The sequence below is a fragment of the Pinus tabuliformis genome, chromosome 1_1 (assembly GCF_031772625.1).
Source record: "Pinus tabuliformis cultivar Carrire ecotype Pingquan chromosome 1_1, CPIR1, whole genome shotgun sequence".
In the NCBI taxonomy this organism is placed as follows: Eukaryota; Viridiplantae; Streptophyta; class Pinopsida; order Pinales; family Pinaceae; genus Pinus; species Pinus tabuliformis.
This window is the reverse complement of record NC_142297.1, coordinates 362,139,521-362,156,707: the sequence shown is the minus strand read 5'-3', so window position 1 is coordinate 362,156,707 and position 17,187 is coordinate 362,139,521. Positions and strand designations below refer to the sequence as shown.

The 17,187-nt window shown below is 40.9% G+C and overlaps 1 protein-coding gene across 1 annotated transcript; it reads right to left on the bottom strand.

Moving 5' to 3' along the window:
* Positions 1–4,267: 4,267 nt before the first annotated feature.
* Positions 4,268–5,029, bottom strand: LOC149213097 (uncharacterized). Its single transcript, XM_089388921.1, has one exon. The coding sequence runs from the start codon at positions 5,027–5,029 to the stop codon at positions 4,268–4,270; it is 762 nt and encodes a 253-aa protein (XP_089245047.1).
* Between the last annotated feature and the right edge of the window lie 12,158 nt (positions 5,030–17,187).

The window sequence follows — 17,187 nt, the reverse complement described above, 5'->3', positions numbered from 1 at the left end:
TGTGGTTGGGTAGGCATTTGGGGTTGCCTTGGTGGAGGAGGAGGCGATGGTTGTGGATGAGCAGGTGGTGGAGGAAAATGAGCGGGATGAGAGTTGTACTGGGGCCTCCACCCCTGATAAGGGGCATTCCACTGAGGTTGTGGCTGAGCATAAGAGTGAAACGAATGAGCAGTTGGTTGGGCATAATATGGATCTGTGAAGGAACAAGGAGGAGGTGTGAACCAGGAAGGATGAGCAGGGGGGCCCCAAGAAGGCATGAAAGTGGCTTGATAGGGGTCATAATAGATCTCAGGTGTCCCTTGCAGTTCCTGCTAGTAATAGAGTGGTTCAGTGGCTCCTTTAACTCTCTGATATGCAACTTTAATTCCGGGTAAGGAAGGGCACTGATCTATAGGATGGTATTCTTCACAGATGAAACACACTTCTGGGGAGTGCATTGGACATTCGTTCCAAGGATGCTTTCTAGAGCACCTGGGACAAAAGATGACCAAAGCCCTCTTGGCTTCCTCTTGCTTCTTTCAGATCCACAGGGTATCCAATTGCATGGCAAGAAACTGCCTCATATCACTCTTGAAACCTTCTATCTGATCTTCAAATTCATCTTTGGACAAGGGACTGCTCCCAACATTTCTGCTTGTAGCCATTTGCTCCAGAGGAATGGTTTCTTCTTCTTCTCCCCTAGAGGTTCTTTAAGTATGTCTTTTTGGCCACTTAGGGGTTCTTCTCTCACAGCCATCGAAGAAGAGAGAAGGTTGGCTGTGTGAAGCAGTGGGGGTGTTGTGCAATCATTTTTCTAACTCATCTCTACTCCTACAAGGCATGAAATGGAAAGACTTTTGATTGCTTTTGTTTTTTTTTTCTGGTACCTGCAAAACTAAAATAGATTGAACTACAACTAACTATCTTGCTGAAATGAAAATGCGGAATCGAAATGAAAGCAGGAAAGGACTAATCTATTTTGCTCAAATGAAATTGCAAGAATGAAATGCTAGGCTACGCTTGCGAAATTGAAATGCTAATCTACGCTTGCAGAAATGAAATTGCGGAATTGAAATGCTAATCTACGCTTGCAGAAATGAAATTGCGGAATTGAAATGCTAATCTATGAAAGAAAGAAATGCTAATCTACTTTTGCATAAATGAAATTGCATAATGGAAATGAAATAAACTACTTAGCAGAAGGTTGTAGTAGAAAATAGAAGAATAGCAACAATCACCAATACTCTGCCGCTTCCCCGGCAACGGCGCCAAAAAGATGGTGGGCTCCAGTATTGTAGCAATAATGCTACAACTCCTGGAACTCCCTTCTTTAATTTTATCAACCCGGTAGTTCGTAACAAACTTGGAAGCGACGGTGCTGTATGCACAAGTACTAGCTCTTGCCGCAGCTGTCACTTGGTCAGCTGGCACAAGTCCACTAGGATCTTAAGCCAACTTCTATGAGCTCTTAGAAGAAGCTTTTTAATTGATGGATGAAAGCTAACTCGAAGGAAGCTAATCTAATTGCAAAAAGAAACTGAAAGCCAAAAAGAAACGCAAACCCTAGCAAACCCTAATTCTACCAGCTAGTCCCACTGACGCAAAGGAGAGCATGAAAACTACTAAAAGAGATGCCATTACTTCTATGAAGGTAAAATACATGTGTCTAGACTACCTCTATCTGAAGAAAACATCTTTTTGTATTTTTGTTTAAGTTGTTGGAATTATCATGCATGTGCTTCTAACGATTTTTGACTGTGCAGAGGTGGATCAAGGAGGAGAAATGCTTGGGAAAGGTTGGGAAGGTTCATAGAGGGTCTAAGGGGTCCCTAACACCCTTCCAGAGAGTCTCACAAAGTCTGGATCCCATGCAACCGTGTTTATGAACTTCTACAGGAAGTCTGCAGGGGTTTCTACAGGATGTTCTGTAATTCTTCTACAGGATGTTTCGAAATGGGATTTTGGATGATAGGTGAGTGGGAGAGAATGCATGAATGGGTAGGGAGGTAGGGTAGGGGCCTGGAATGACCCAATGACTGAGGGATGAGGTGATGAGAGGGTGTGGAAGTCTAGCTTGCATCAAAGAAGGTTTAGGCAATGGAAAAGCAAGAAGGTAGGGTTACTTGGCAAAAGAGCAGATGGGAGATGAGGAAACAGACTTGGTGATGGAGGAGCTGATCTGGACGAGGCTCAGATGAACGAGGAGGTGATGAAGGTGCCTTGCATAGTGTTTACCTGATCAAACCAACTACGTCTTGCATACAAGCAAAATATCACATGATTTATCTAACAGTTTAATGAAATCAGTGAACAACAACCTTATTCATGACAAGAATCACGTACAGCATGTGAACAAAACATTATCAAAGAGATATAAACGCATGACTAACTCCTACCAATCCATCCTAAACATAAAAAGCTACTTCAACCATCAAAAGCAACCTAAGTAACAAAGCACGAATTAAATCTAAAGAGCAGATTTTATTTTAAGAATGCAGCGAACACACATAAAGATAAACAAGGGAGGTACTGGGCGCTTGAGATGGGCCCAACCCCAAGAGCTACAGCCTCCCAAGAGGGATTTAGAGCTGGTGCAAAGCTGGATTCATCTTTATTAATCAAGAATGAAGAGTTACATCAAAACTTTCCACAAGGAGAGCTTGAGAATGAGCTGAAAGCAAAGCTAATCTATTGCCTACAAATCGAATTACAAAATGACCACAACAAGGCTACGAAATGACTAACTACTAGCTACTATCTACTGGCTAACTAGCTAACATCCACTGGCTACACTGGCTAACCAAAATGAGGCCCTAAGCCTTCTTATTTATACAATTTTAGGACCCAACAGTCCTCCTAAAATTTAGGGACTCGGCTGCCCAAAACTTGGAGTTAACAACAGTCCTACTTGACTTGCTTGGCTGCCCTTGTGTTGATTGATTCGGTGGCCCTTGAACTCCGAGCTAATGGTGGAGAATTCGAGGCAAGGGCCCATAAATGAAGGGGACACCTTCCTACAAATCCTCTAGCTTGTCTTCCCACGAATTTGGCTGCCAAGTGCTCATTAAGACCTTCAATTTTGTCTCCAAATTGACCAAAAATGCTACACAAAGCACCCATTAGACTTGTTGGCATAATGACTAACCAAATTCACTCTATTAGCATAAAAATAATCAAAAACATGCAATAAACCAATGAGAATGGTGGATTAAATCAAATTAGGAGGTTGAATGAGCCCAAATAATTGTCCATTTTTGGGGCTCATCATCACCTCCCTACTGAAAGTGTTGCTCATCCTCTGAGAAACCAATCTCTCTCCTCATCTTTGATGGCCCTGGTGGCCTCCTTGGCTAAAATCTCGGCCGATTTCTCCTTTGGCTTCCCTCTTTTCAAACTTCCTGTAGAAACAGTTCGCTGGCTTCCTGTAGAAACAGTCCTCTGTCTTCCTGTAGAAACAGTCTGCTAACTTCCTGTAGAACCAATTTTCTCTGACTTTGCTTGCTTGGCTGGGGGTGCCTTCTCCTTGAACTGTGCTGCTGCCTGAAAGCTGACGAATCCAACACAAATGGCAAGTCTAATGTATTATAAAAGCACACAAGTACAATGAACTGCCCGAGAATAGATATTGCATGCCAAAGCTGGATGGGAAAAAGTGTTTCCAGGCCTTTAACTGAATCAAATGGCATTCTTAATCTTGGATTTGAACTCTGCTAAGAATTGATAACAGAAGCAGAACAGAACATAAGATAGATCAAGGGTAGAGAAAATATGACTTGCTCACATATCACTGCTATGAATCAACATTTCCCTTCAATCTGAAATTGCTTCAAAACAGGCCAAAAATGAGAATTCCCAAGTTTTGTTTCAAGATGCTGTATAACCAGGAGTAGAGCAAAACTTCATACCGAATCACACTTTTAAGAATTCTTTCACATGGAATAATCTGGCTATTGCAAAAGACCTTGTGAACCCCTTGGAAAGTATTGAAATAAACAAATCTAACCAGAACAACACCAGAACTTTCTAGTTTGTTTCATGGTAGATTCACTTCATGCAAAATCAATGTTTTTCCATTAGTTAACTTTAATTCAAATTTCTGTTCCTAACATGAAAATACTTTCCGACTGTGGCAGCTTTCTCTTCGTCATTTGAAGATGTTGAAATAAGTTTTGCTAAACATTTCATATATTTTTCTCCAAGATGTTCTGCTAATTTTCTTTTATCTCCATCTTGAGACAAGATAAACAACAGTTTCACAGCATAAGCTCGCATTTCAGAGTATGTAGCTTCACAAAAAGGGAAGCAATACTTGAATTGCTCCTCCCTCTCTTAAATTTGTCCTTGCCTCAACAGCCGCTGGTACACAACAAATGGCATGGAATGCTCGAACAATGCTTCCATGTATTGAAGGTGGTGTCAAATTTATTAAAGATAATAGCTGGTATATGATCTCATCAGATTCCAATAATGCAGTTGTTGTGTCATTTGTTCTTTGGGGCAATGTTGTAGACATAGCAAGGTTTGCATAGGTATTAGCAGCTTTTTCTCTCAAAGCCAATACAGTTGACAGTGGTGTGCATAGAAGGTCCAAGATGGGTTGGACCACCCCATCTTTGATCATTTGTAAAGCATTCTCAGGTAAACTTGAAAGATTCTGAAGTGCCCCAATGGCTGCTAATTTTGACTTCAAATTAGCATTTGAAATCATTTCAAGAAGTGGAAATACAACTCCCTCTTTGAGCAGTGCAGCGTTGTTTTGATCTGTTAAACCTATCTCTGACAACTTACTTGCCATAACAATTTTCATTGTGTCAGACCCTTCTCTCAGGTTCTGTATCAAAGGCTTGAAATAGTTCGCCTGTGCCATTTGCACTACATTATGCTCACTGTATGGGAGATTCTCCAGAACTTCGTTTGCATCCTTAGCAGCTTTAGGATTGTCACTATTTGACATTGTTAAAAGGAGGAGGATACAACCATGTACCTTGCCAATCTGTTCACACACAGCCATATCCTTTGAAAGCTCTAAAAGCAATTCCACGGCTTTCATACCCTCTGCAATATCACGTGCAAGTGAACGAACAATAAAATCAATAGCATGATCCACCTCAGCTATTTTCACCTTTCTTCAAGCTCCAAACTTGAGGAAGAAAAACTCAGGCTTCTCTGCTCTGGAAGACTCTGCTGTATTTTCCTGTAAAACGTCTTCCTGTAGACAGCTAGCCGGATGCCATAGGATGTCTCTGCGCCTCTGCACGATCTTGGTATGCGGAAGAATTTTGAACAGGCCAAAAAAAATCAGCGAAGGATGATAGGTTAAGCTGATTGTGGAAGCAAAGGATGTATACTTCACTTTAACATGATGCAAGTGCAAGTTGACTAACAGTTTATGAATTTCAGTTGAGCGCTCATTAATTTCTGCATGATTGTTTTGGAGTGAGGTGGCAAAGACGTGTGCTGTCCCATGCAACTGTTGTGCTATCATGAACTGCAGTGGTTAACTGTGTGTTCTCTGCCTGTAATCTCATCCATCAGTTGCACTAGAGTTTAGACTACCCACACTATCCGTGTTTTTTAAATTTCACGTGCATGACTGACCCATGCATGCTGCGTGACTTTCTCGTGAGTGCTAGAGAACTGGGTGTCTTGCTACATTCATGGCTTAATTTCACCATTCCATTCGTTCATGCAATGCTTAGACTAGATTCATGCAATAGATGAACAAGGTTTAGTCACGTACCTGAAGTCAAACGGCTGCTTGTGAAGCTTTTTGCTGCTGCATGCTCTGATTCTGCTGCTGCATGCTTGGATCCTTTGATTGCATGAGGGTTTGGTTGATGATCTTTGATTGCTTTTCCTTTTGCGGGTGTCCTCTGGCCGGATCTGAGCTGCATGCAATTGTTTCCACGTTCAGATCTGCACCTTCAAGCTGCTGCTGCTGCATGGTCACAAAACTAGAACTTGTTTTCGCCATTGCTCTCAAACGGTAAACCAGATTGATCTGAAACTCGGTGAACATGTTCCTATCATCATTATGCATCTCCCATTGAAAAATCGTGATCAATGGATGCACGGATTTCGAGAAAAATGGAAAATGGCTGAAGATTTTAAAGCTCGATTTCTCGGAAACCGTGCATCGGAATCGGCTTAAACTGCTTGGGTTGGTTACCATCACTCACATGCATATCCCCATGAAACAGGTTTTGAAACGGATGCACGGATATGGAGAAAATGCAAAAATGGTTGATGGTGATGGAGGCTGATTTCTTGGAAACCGTGCACCGGAATTGCATGGAACTGCTCAGGAATGTTTCCATCAACCTTGTACAATTCCCCATAAAACGGTTTGTCAAATGGATGCATGGTTCTCAAGTTATGGCAAAAACAAATTTTGTTCTATGTCTTTTTGCTTCAAGGCTTTTTGCAAGTGGTTGCATGGAAGGAAAAACTGAGCTTGGGCTGTGATGCAGGGATGGAGATGATGGAGGAGGAGTTGGAAGATTGCATGAGGACTTCTGAACCCTCGAGGAAGCTACCATGTTCACCAAACCACTTTTTGAAATCCATGTCTAGTTTCCCACAATTTCTACAGGAAGTTCCTGTAGAAGCACAATGAGAAGCACAATGAGGCGGAAAAAATGATGGAGAAAGGCAAGGGGTGGACACACAAGTGCTTGTAGGCCTAATCAACAGATTCCCACCATCAGATTCCATTTTAAACTTGAATTTGGTTCGTCCAAAGGTTCTACAGGATGTTTCCTGTAGAAATACAGAGCTTCCTGTAGAAGGCACAAGAAAATTCCTTTGACCTTGATTTGAGTGCTCCTCCTGTCTTGAAACGTCCTTCTTGCAACCTGCAATTAGCCAATGGAGATTAGTTTTATTTTTCTTTTCTTTTTCTCTTTTTTTTTTTTTTAAACAACTAGGGCGCCTCATGGAGGTTTTCACCCTAATTGCCTGCCCTGGGCGCCTCCAAGGAAGGTTTTCACCCAGGGATCTTATTCCATTTTTATTTTCTCTTTTTTCCAACCCATTCTCATGGAGGTTTTCAATCAATGATCCAATCTAAGGCGCCTCCAAGGAGGTTTTCACCTTAGATTTTTATTTTTCTCTTATTTTCATTTTTTCTCTTTTTTTTTTTTTTTTTTTCTACCCTACCCTACTTGAAAAACAAAATCATTTTCAAGTATAAGAATACTTCCAATGGAGCCATGTGCACATCGAGATTAGAGAAAAAATGATGTGAAGGCTCGAAATGCATGCTTGGACAAGTATCCAGATCTCAGAGACCAAATGATCTGGCGTTGAAGGGATCAAACAAAGCTGAGGAAGAAAGTACTGCTGCAACTTAGTGACCTTCTGAAACCATATCTCAATATAGCTTTGATATCCTTGGTTCTTTTGCTGATCTGGATCATTCTTCATGTCACCTTCTATCATGACCTTCTGATCTTCCTCTTTTTGTTGATCTTTCTCTTGAATACGTGGAAGATTTGATGGTAACCATGAGGGAACTCTCTCGATCTCTGATTCTGATCTCTTCTCTTCATCAAGTGCAGCCCATGGTTCTTTGATCTCCTCTTTGGAATCTTCTTTTTCTTTTGGTCCTTCAATGTTGTCAATATAATATCTGCTTTGCAACACTCTTCCTGAGCTTTGGTGAAGATCATTGGGCTCAAGAGGAGTTGTTTGGATATGTTGTGCCTCAGATTTGCAATGGGGTTGAGCTGCTCCATTGTGTGGCTTTGGAAATGGTACGGGTAGGTTAGTGGAGGTGTGAAATCGAGATGGAGATGGATGGCATTGTGGTTGGGTAGGCATTTGGGGTTGCCTTGTTGGAGGAGGAGGCGATGGTTGTGGATGAGCAGGTGGTGGAGGAAAATGAGCGGGATGAGAGTTGTACTGGGGCCTCCACCCCTGATAAGGGGCATTCCACTGAGGCTGTGGCTGAGCATAAGAGTGAAACGAATGAGCAGTTGGTTGGGCATAATATGGATCTGTGAAGGAACAAGGAGGAGGTGTGAACCAGGAAGGATGAGCAGGGGGCCCCAAGAAGGCATGAAAGTGGCTTGATAGGGGTCATAATAGATCTCAGGTGTCCCTTGCAGTTCCTGCTAGTAATAGAGTGGTTCAGTGGCTCCTTTAACTCTCTGATATGCAACTTTAATTCCGGGTAAGGAAGGGCACTGATCTATAGGATGGTATTCTTCACAGATGAAACGCACTTCTGGGGAGTGCATTGGACATTCGTTCCAAGGATGCTTTCTAGAGCACCTGGGACAAAAGATGACCAAAGCCCTCTTGGCTTCCTCTTGCTTCTTTTGGATCCACAGGGTATCCAATTGCATCGCAAGAAACTGCCTCATATCACTCTTGAAACCTTCTATCTGATCTTCAAATTCATCTTTGGACAAGGGACTGCTCCCAACATTTCTGCTTGTAGCCATTTGCTCCAGAGGAATGGTTTCTTCTTCTTCTCCCCTAGAGGTTCTTTAAGTATGTCTTTTTGGCCACTTAGGGGTTCTTCTCTCACAGCCATCGAAGAAGAGAGAAGGTTGGCTGTGTGAAGCAGTGGGGGTGTTGTGCAATCATTTTTCTAACTCATCTCTACTCCTACAAGGCATGAAATGGAAAGACTTTTGATTGCTTTTGTTTTTTTTTTTTTTTCTGGTACCTGCAAAACTAAAATAGATTGAACTACAACTAACTATCTTGCTGAAATGAAAATGCGGAATTGAAATGAAAGCAGGAAAGGACTAATCTATTTTGCTCAAATGAAATTTCAAGAATGAAATGCTAGGCTACGCTTGCGAAATTGAAATGCTAATCTATGCTTGCAGAAATGAAATTGCGGAATTGAAATGCTAATCTACGCTTGCAGAAATGAAATTGCGGAATTGAAATGCTAATCTATGAAAGCAAGAAATGCTAATCTACTTTTGCATAAATGAAATTGCATAATGGAAATGAAATAAACTACTTAGCAGAAGGTTGTAGTAGAAAATAGAAGAATAGCAACAATCACCAATACTCTGCCGCTTCCCCGGCAACGGCGCCAAAAAGATGGTGGGCTCCAGTATTGTAGCAATAATGCTACAACTCCTGGAACTCCCTTCTTTAATTTTATCAACCCGGTAGTTCGTAACAAACTTGGAAGCGACGGTGCTGTATGCACAAGTACTAGCTCTTGCCGCAACTGTCACTTGGTCAGCTAGCACAAGTCCACTAGGAGCTTAAGCCAACTTCTATGAGCTCTTAGAAGAAGCTTTTTAATTGATGGATGAAAGCTAACTCAAAGGAAGCTAATCTAATTGCAAAAAGAAACTGAAAGCCAAAAAGAAACCCAAACCCTAGCAAACCCTAATTCTACCAGCTAGTCCCACTGACGCAAAGGAGAGCATGAAAACTACTAAAAGAGATGCCATTACTTCTATGAAGGTAAAATACATGTGTCTAGACTACCTCTATCTGAAGAAAACATCTTTTTGTATTTTTGTTTAAGTTGTTGGAATTATCATGCATGTGCTTCTAACGATTTTTGACTATGCAGAGGTGGATCAAGGAGGAGAAATGCTTGGGAAAGGTTGGGAAGGTTCATAGAGGGTCTAAGGGGTCCCTAACACCCTTCCAGAGATTCTCACAAAGTATGGATGCCACGCAACCGTGTTTATGAACTTCTACAGGAAGTCTGCAGGGGTTTCTACAGGATGTTCTGTAATTCTTCTACAGGATGTTTCGAAATGGGATTTTGGATGATAGGTGAGTGGGAGAGAATGCATGAATGGGTAGGGAGGTAGGGTAGGGGCCTGGAATGACCCAATGACTGAGGGATGAGGTGATGAGAGGGTGTGGAAGTCTAGCTTGCATCAAAGAAGGTTTAGGCAATGGAAAAGCAAGAAGGTAGGGTTACTTGGCAAAAGAGCAGATGGGAGATGAGGAAACAGACTTGGTGATGGAGGAGCTGATCTGGACGAGGCTCAGATGAACGAGGAGGTGATGAAGGTGCCTTGCATAGTGTTTACCTGATCAAACCAACTACGTCTTGCATACAAGCAAAATATCAGATGATTTATCTAACAGTTTAATGAAATCAGTGAACAGCAACCTTATTCATGACAAGAATCACGTACAGCATGTGAACAAAACATTATCAAAGAGATATAAACGCATGACTAACTCCTACCAATCCATCCTAAACATAAAAAGCTACTTCAACCATCAGAAGCAACCTAAGTAACAAAGCACGAATTAAATCTAAAGAGCAGATTTTATTTTAAGAATGCAGCGAACACACATAAAGATAAACAAGGGAGGTACTGGGCGCTTGAGATGGGCCCAACCCCAAGAGCTACAGCCTCCCAAGAGGGATTTAGAGCTGGTGCAAAGCTGGATTCATCTTTATTAATCAAGAATGAAGAGTTACATCAAAACTTTCCACAAGGAGAGCTTGAGAATGAGCTGAAAGCAAAGCTAATCTATTGCCTACAAATCGAATTACAAAATGACCACAACAAGGCTACGAAATGACTAACTACTAGCTACTATCTACTGGCTAACTAGCTAACATCCACTGGCTACACTGGCTAACCAAATGAGGCCCTAAGCCTTCTTATTTATACAATTTTAGGACCCAACAGTCCTCCTAAAATTTAGGGACTCGGCTGCCCAAAACTTGGAGTTAACAACAGTCCTACTTGACTTGCTTGGCTGCCCTTGTGTTGATTGATTCAGTGGCCCTTGAACTTCGAGCTAATGGTGGAGAATTCGAGGCAAGGGCCCATAAATGAAGGGGACACCTTCCTACAAATCCTCTAGCTTGTCTTCCCACGAATTTGGCTGCCAAGTGCTCATTAAGACCTTCAATTTTGTCTCCAAATTGACCAAAAAGGCTACACAAAGCACCCATTAGACTTGTTGGCATAATGACTAACCAAGTTCACTCTATTAGCATAAAAATAATCAAAAACATGCAATAAACCAATGAGAATGGTGGATTAAGTCAAATTAGGAGGTTGAATGAGCCCTAATAATTGTCCATTTTTGGGGCTTATCACACCTTGTGGTCAGGAGCTCGTGGTCAGGTGATGATGGTTGGTGGTGGCAGTCGAAGTTGGCAGTCACATAAACTGTGCGAAGGTGTTCACATGTGACAGAGACCTCGGCGGTTAGATGTTAGTGGTCAGATGACAACGGTCGCTGGAGGCGGCTAAGCTTGCAACCACACCATTGTTCACATGGGCAGCTAGACTGTGGGCTAGCCCCATGTGACTAGCCCGTTCTCTGAACTTCACGCCAACCATATTCTAGATACATCACACAAACTATAGGGGTAAGAACTGCTTTTGTGGTGTAATGTTAACGACTCTTGTTGTGTTTTGGGAGGTCACGTGTTTGATCTTTGTTGCCTCTGCTTGGTCGATAACAAACTTTTGGTGGCCACTCGGGATGCCATGTGGCAGCCTTCAGTTGGGCCACATGTCATCCCATGGTTGGCCACCACAAAAACGCGTGGACCACTATTAACTTTCCACTTGAACCACTAACAAGGTGCCACTTGGAACCACCCAATTTACCGAGGGAACTTTGAACAATTCAACTGCCACATCATCTTCCCAGTGAGTGCCATGTCAACAATACACACTACTAACTGGGCTATCCTTTATTTGTTTTTTAAATTCACCTGTCTAGAAAAATGATGAGAACACAATATATTGAGTATATGATATTGGATTTTCATGAAATGAGTTATGTTAGAATCAGGACAACGAGATCTACGTGGTCATTCCATTTCCACACCATTCTAACAACTTTCAATTTTTGGAAAATTATTAGCTCTTGATCACTCTTCCCCACTAGAAACTTTTCGACCCCAAAAATTCACTTTCAATTGTTCAACATTTGAAGGTACAGTTACTTCATTTTTCCAAACTTGATCCAATTGATGATTGTAGTGCCTTGACTTGTACTTTTCTTGGCTCTTTTTCAAACTGAACTTGAAATATAACCCAGCCAAAGAATTCAAGTTCAATGTTCTTCATGGCTTGTCCATGTCGCTATGACCATCCAAAGCAACATCCTTCCCAAGAAGAATTCCCGTGGCGATTTTCTGAAAAATCCTTATCAAGGATAAGATCCCAAAAAGACTCTGACAAATCAACCAAACAAGTTTGACATAGTGAATACTTGTATAAATGAGTGCTTAACACATTTGTAATATAATCAATGTGCTGCAACTACTCATACTACAATTTTAAAATGCTTTCTTAATCTACAAATAGAAATGCATTTTACAAGATGGAATAAACTTGACTCCCAAATTTTCCATTCAAATTGACTATCAACAAGCCAAACTAGCATAACAATGCCAAAGAAAACACTGTTGCATATAAGTGGTTTGTTTATGAACATCACTTTTACAAATTTCCCAACTATGGGGATATGCAACTAGTGAAAAACAAAGATTTACAAACTTTAGTTGGACAAATAGTCTGCCCATTTCTTACCCAACCAGGTAAATGAACCCTCTATTTGAACTTTTTCTCCTTCTGGAGCTGCTTTAGGGATGGTCGCATCTTGCGCCACTTTTTCTTTTGTCTCTTCCTCTTCTGGTGCTTGCATAATTTTCTTTCTCTTGCCAGGATGAAGTTGTGGAAACAATTTCCAACACTTCTTGACCCAATGTCCACTGATATTGCAGTGATGATTTTTTTTTTTGAGCTTCTCTTGGCTCACATGTATTTAACCTTTGATGATATTTTCTCTTTTCAGTCTCAATTCCATTAGACATAAACATCTTCTTGACGATTTCTTTCCTTTTATATTACTTATCTACACAATGGTTAGATGAAAGGAAAAAGGTGCATGGAAACACATCCCTCAACATGTTATTCCAATTAGCATGTTGTTTTCCATTGTGAAAAACATTTGAATTAACCAGATGATTATAACTCTTTTTGTTTTCCTTTAGCTTACGCTTCTCACGTGAGTAACTTGCATCGCAAGAAGAACTTGGATTCATTTCTTCTTCAACTTTTTCATCTCTCTTTGGAGATGTTTTGCAGTTCAAGTCCTTCTTATACTTGAGGAACTAAGAGGGTACCAATTCTGGATGCAAATCCCAACATCTTTCCTCCTCATGTCCTCTCTTATGGCAAAAGGAACATGATACCATGAGTTTGTTGAAATTTCTAAGTTTGACACGTTAAAAACCCCTACTGCATTATCTGGTTTATTTCTCCTACTTGTTTATTCCATTAACAAGTTATTTATAAATATAAATACTGAAATAAACACAAATTCATCCTTAAATCATATACATATCATCAACTGAAATACTGAAACAAACACCGAAGAGACACCATTATTTTTGGACAATTGTCTGTAGAAAAACCCAATGCGGGAAAACCGGTGCAACAGTTGTAAGGGTTTTATTATTATGCATATTTCTTGAGTACAACTAGTGCACCAAAATGGCTCACCCAACAAATATTGTAACAGGATAGTAATACCTCTTCTCGGAGATAGATATTCAGCTTCTCAGCTCTAGTCTGCCCCATGAAAATCCTTTTGGCGCTACCTCTTGGCTTTGCGTCAGCCCTGCTAGCTTCAGATCATCCCCCGAAGCATCTGCATCAGTCATCTAACCCTTTGTGTCACCATTCTAGGCCTCTGTGTCAGCTCTCTGGCCTCCTGGTTCACTCACGTAGGCCCCAAAGCCTTTGCGCAGTCTCTAGCTACCTCTAAGTAGCTTCTGCTACTTCTGCGTAGCTCTAGTTGCCTCTGCTTCAGCCTCTTCAAACACTGTGCTGACCATCAGGCACTATCCCTGCCTCTCTACTATATACTCACTGCCCCCCACTATAACAGATCACTTGCTCAAATTTTCTCAGAAAGCCCCGCTCTAGAAAATCAAACTAACTGATTAATCTTGTTGTATCTCCAACTGACCCTTACGCCTCCTCTTATAATTTTCTCGTTGAGTCTTCAATGACCAAGATTAAGTCTCTAATCAACAGCTAATATTAGATTTGGCTTGATCCGTGTCATTTAGAACATTCTCACCCAATTTTATATTAATACCCATTAATATTTTAATTTTCCTAAGTTTAGACTTAGGAACCCCATTAAAAATATTAATTATTTTAATATCTCTTCAATCGGGTGGAATTTCCCCAAACCATTTCTGGGTCTTGGATATTTTATGTGCCTTAGCCTCTACACCAATTTTCATGGCTAGAGCACATCCGATGCTACCACAAATCAATAGATTTTTCACTAGAAGACCATTCTTCTTTTGCAACATAGCCTAAGCCTTCATTTCTATGCCTTTCCTTTGCCTCAATTGGATTTTTAATGCCTTGATGATTCACTCAAAGGCATCCTTCCTTGTAACCCATCTTGGTCAAGATCTTGGATCCAATACCTTTACTGTGTTTTTTAAAGGCTGTAAATGAATTTACATCAACACTTTCATGTAAAGAAGAAGCATGTGAATGCTTACCATTTGCCTCATCTTTTGATTGAGGTACAAAGATGTTTTCAAACTCTCTTTGGATTCTGGATGTGTGCTCTTGGACTCTTTGGTTATCTTCTTTCAGCTCCTTAAATTTGGGTGCGGATAGAACCTCATCCTCCACATCATGTGGACAAAAGGTACAAACTTGTCCATATTCCTTCTCTCAGGGACTTTCTACACTAGCATCTTGCATAAGAGTTGTAGAAAAACATGAATATTGTGGAGAATATGGTGGCTTATAGCCATTCTTATTAACTTCTTCCCTTAGAGAACATTCTCCTCTTGGAGCTGTAGATCTTTCACCTTGCAATTTGGTATTCCTCTCTTCATAGAGGAATTTCACCATTTCTTCAATGTCTAAGAAAGCCTTTATAAAATCCTTCACATCCTTTGACATTCTTGCAAGATCTTCTCCTTGGGACATGCTTTGCTTGAAGCTTCAACTGTAACTTGAGGTAGAACTGGTGGTAGAGATTGTAAAAATCTTACTCTTCCTTCCAAAACCTTCTCCTCACTTGAGCTTCAAAAAACATTCACTTGCAAACAACATTCATTTCCTCCTTGCACAAAGCAAACCAGTGCTTTGATACCAACTTGATCTGAATGTGGAATATTAGTTTGTTATGCAAAGATCCTCATCAGAATATAAAAATGTGCTTGAGGTTTGTACACCAAAATCTCAAGTAAAAGCATGATTTTTTATGTGTGTTTTATTATGTTAATTTCATGAAAACTTTAAACATGAATTCAAAACATTGAATGGAAGCATGCATCAATGAGTAATACACCAACCATTATTAAAGGAGTTCACCCCTCCTGGGCTACATCTCCTTGGATCAGCTCTAATGGCATGACCCCTTCTCATTATGTTCAATGTTTAGAAGAAGAAGAGTATATAGATTGTTGAGCAATGGAATGGTTAGTTTCTCCTTCAAAGAAACAAACTTCTGCAAGATTTATCACTCCATATACATGTTAACCCACAATCAAACATGTAAATTTTTAGCAAAAAGAGGCATCTTGCACCAAGACCCCATACTCCAACTTCAAAGAGCATCAACAATACCAAAATTCACTTGAATTACATAAGCAACTCTCTCCTCCAAAACACATAGAGAAAAGAGGAATAAAATCTACAACACTGATGTAATAGCTATTGTAAAAAGCACATGGAGGCTAGAAAAACCCTGCAATTTCATCTCCATCTTCAAACTCCTCCATAAATTGATTCAACTCTCTAAGTGACCATGGCACCCATAGAATTCAATTTGCAAAAAGCATATCTAGAAGTGATTTGATTCTAAGATCTGCTCCAATGAGACCAGAATGTCCAAAAATGGCTACCTAGCCTCTTTTTGCACCCAATTTGGTTGAAAACTAGAGAAGTTACGACCTCTCTTAGTTTCTCCACTATTTTATCTACAAATTGCAAAAAATCCAGCATCATCCTACAACTTCGCCGCATTTTTTGCTAATAGGCCACCAAATCTGTCGTAAACCGGGCGGATATGTCAGACAGTTAATTTAACCGCTAAGGCCTAAAAACCAAAAGATTGGTCATATGGGCAGGCCATGCACCTTGGGGATAGCCACCAGCATTGGCCCCTTACCTACGGTGGTAACATAAAACAATAGTGCTTAAAGAGATCACATTGTCGGTGGTTACATAACCGTGTGGAGGCATTCACATGTGACAGAGACATCAACAGTTAGACGTTTGGCGGTTAGATAATGTTGGTCGACGGCTGTGGTTAAGATGACGGTCATGCCTACATTCACATGGGTGGTTAGCTTGTGGGCTGGCCCACGTGGATAGCCCGTTCTCCGAACTCTGTGCCCACCATAATTTAAATCCAGTGCGCAAACTATAAGGTTAAGAACTGCTTGTGTGGTGCAATGGTAATGAATCTTGTTGTGTTTTGGGAGGTCGTGGGTTCGACCCCCATTGCCTCTTCCCAGTTGATAACAAACGTTTTGTGGCCTCCTGAGCTGCCACGTGGTGGCCTGCAATGAGCTTACGGCTGGGCCACGTGTCAGCCCATGGTTGGCCACCACAAAAACACTTGGACCACTATTAACTTACCACTTGAACCACTGACAAGGTGCCACTTGGAACCACCCAATTCACCAAGGGAACTTTGCCCAAGTCAACTGCCACACCATCTACCTAGTTAGTACCACATGAACAGTACGGACTATTGAATGGGCTGTCCTTTTTTCTTTTTTTTGAATTCACTTGTTTGGAAAAACAGTGAGAACACAATATCTTGAGCATATGATATCAGTTTTCCATGAAACTAGATGCGCTGGAGTCAGGACAATGAGATCTACTTGGTTAGTTAGGTTCCACACCATTTTGACAACTTTGAATTTTTGGCAAATTTTGAGCTTTTGATTAAACATCCTGAATCACTACCATGCTTCACTTTCTTCACTATGTGTCGTGAAACTTGAGATGAATAATTTTTCATTTCTAGTTTCTTCAACGACTGTATTGTCACACGTATGATCCAAATCTCGCATTTTTGCATAACAATATCTTTCAAGATGACCAAATTTTTAGCAATATTAATAGAGTGGTCCTCCACCTCTTCCTCCATTTCTACTCCATCTCTTCATTGTCCTCTTCCGCGAGATCCATCTCTGCCTCTTCCTCTAAACTGACTGGGATTCCTTCCCCTGCCTCTCAAGTA

What these genes read in the sequence shown, in the direction of transcription:
- LOC149213097 (XM_089388921.1), bottom strand. Translation starts at nt 5,029, where the DNA reads ATGAAAGCCGTGGAATTGCTTTTAGAGCTTTCAAAGGATATGGCTGTG.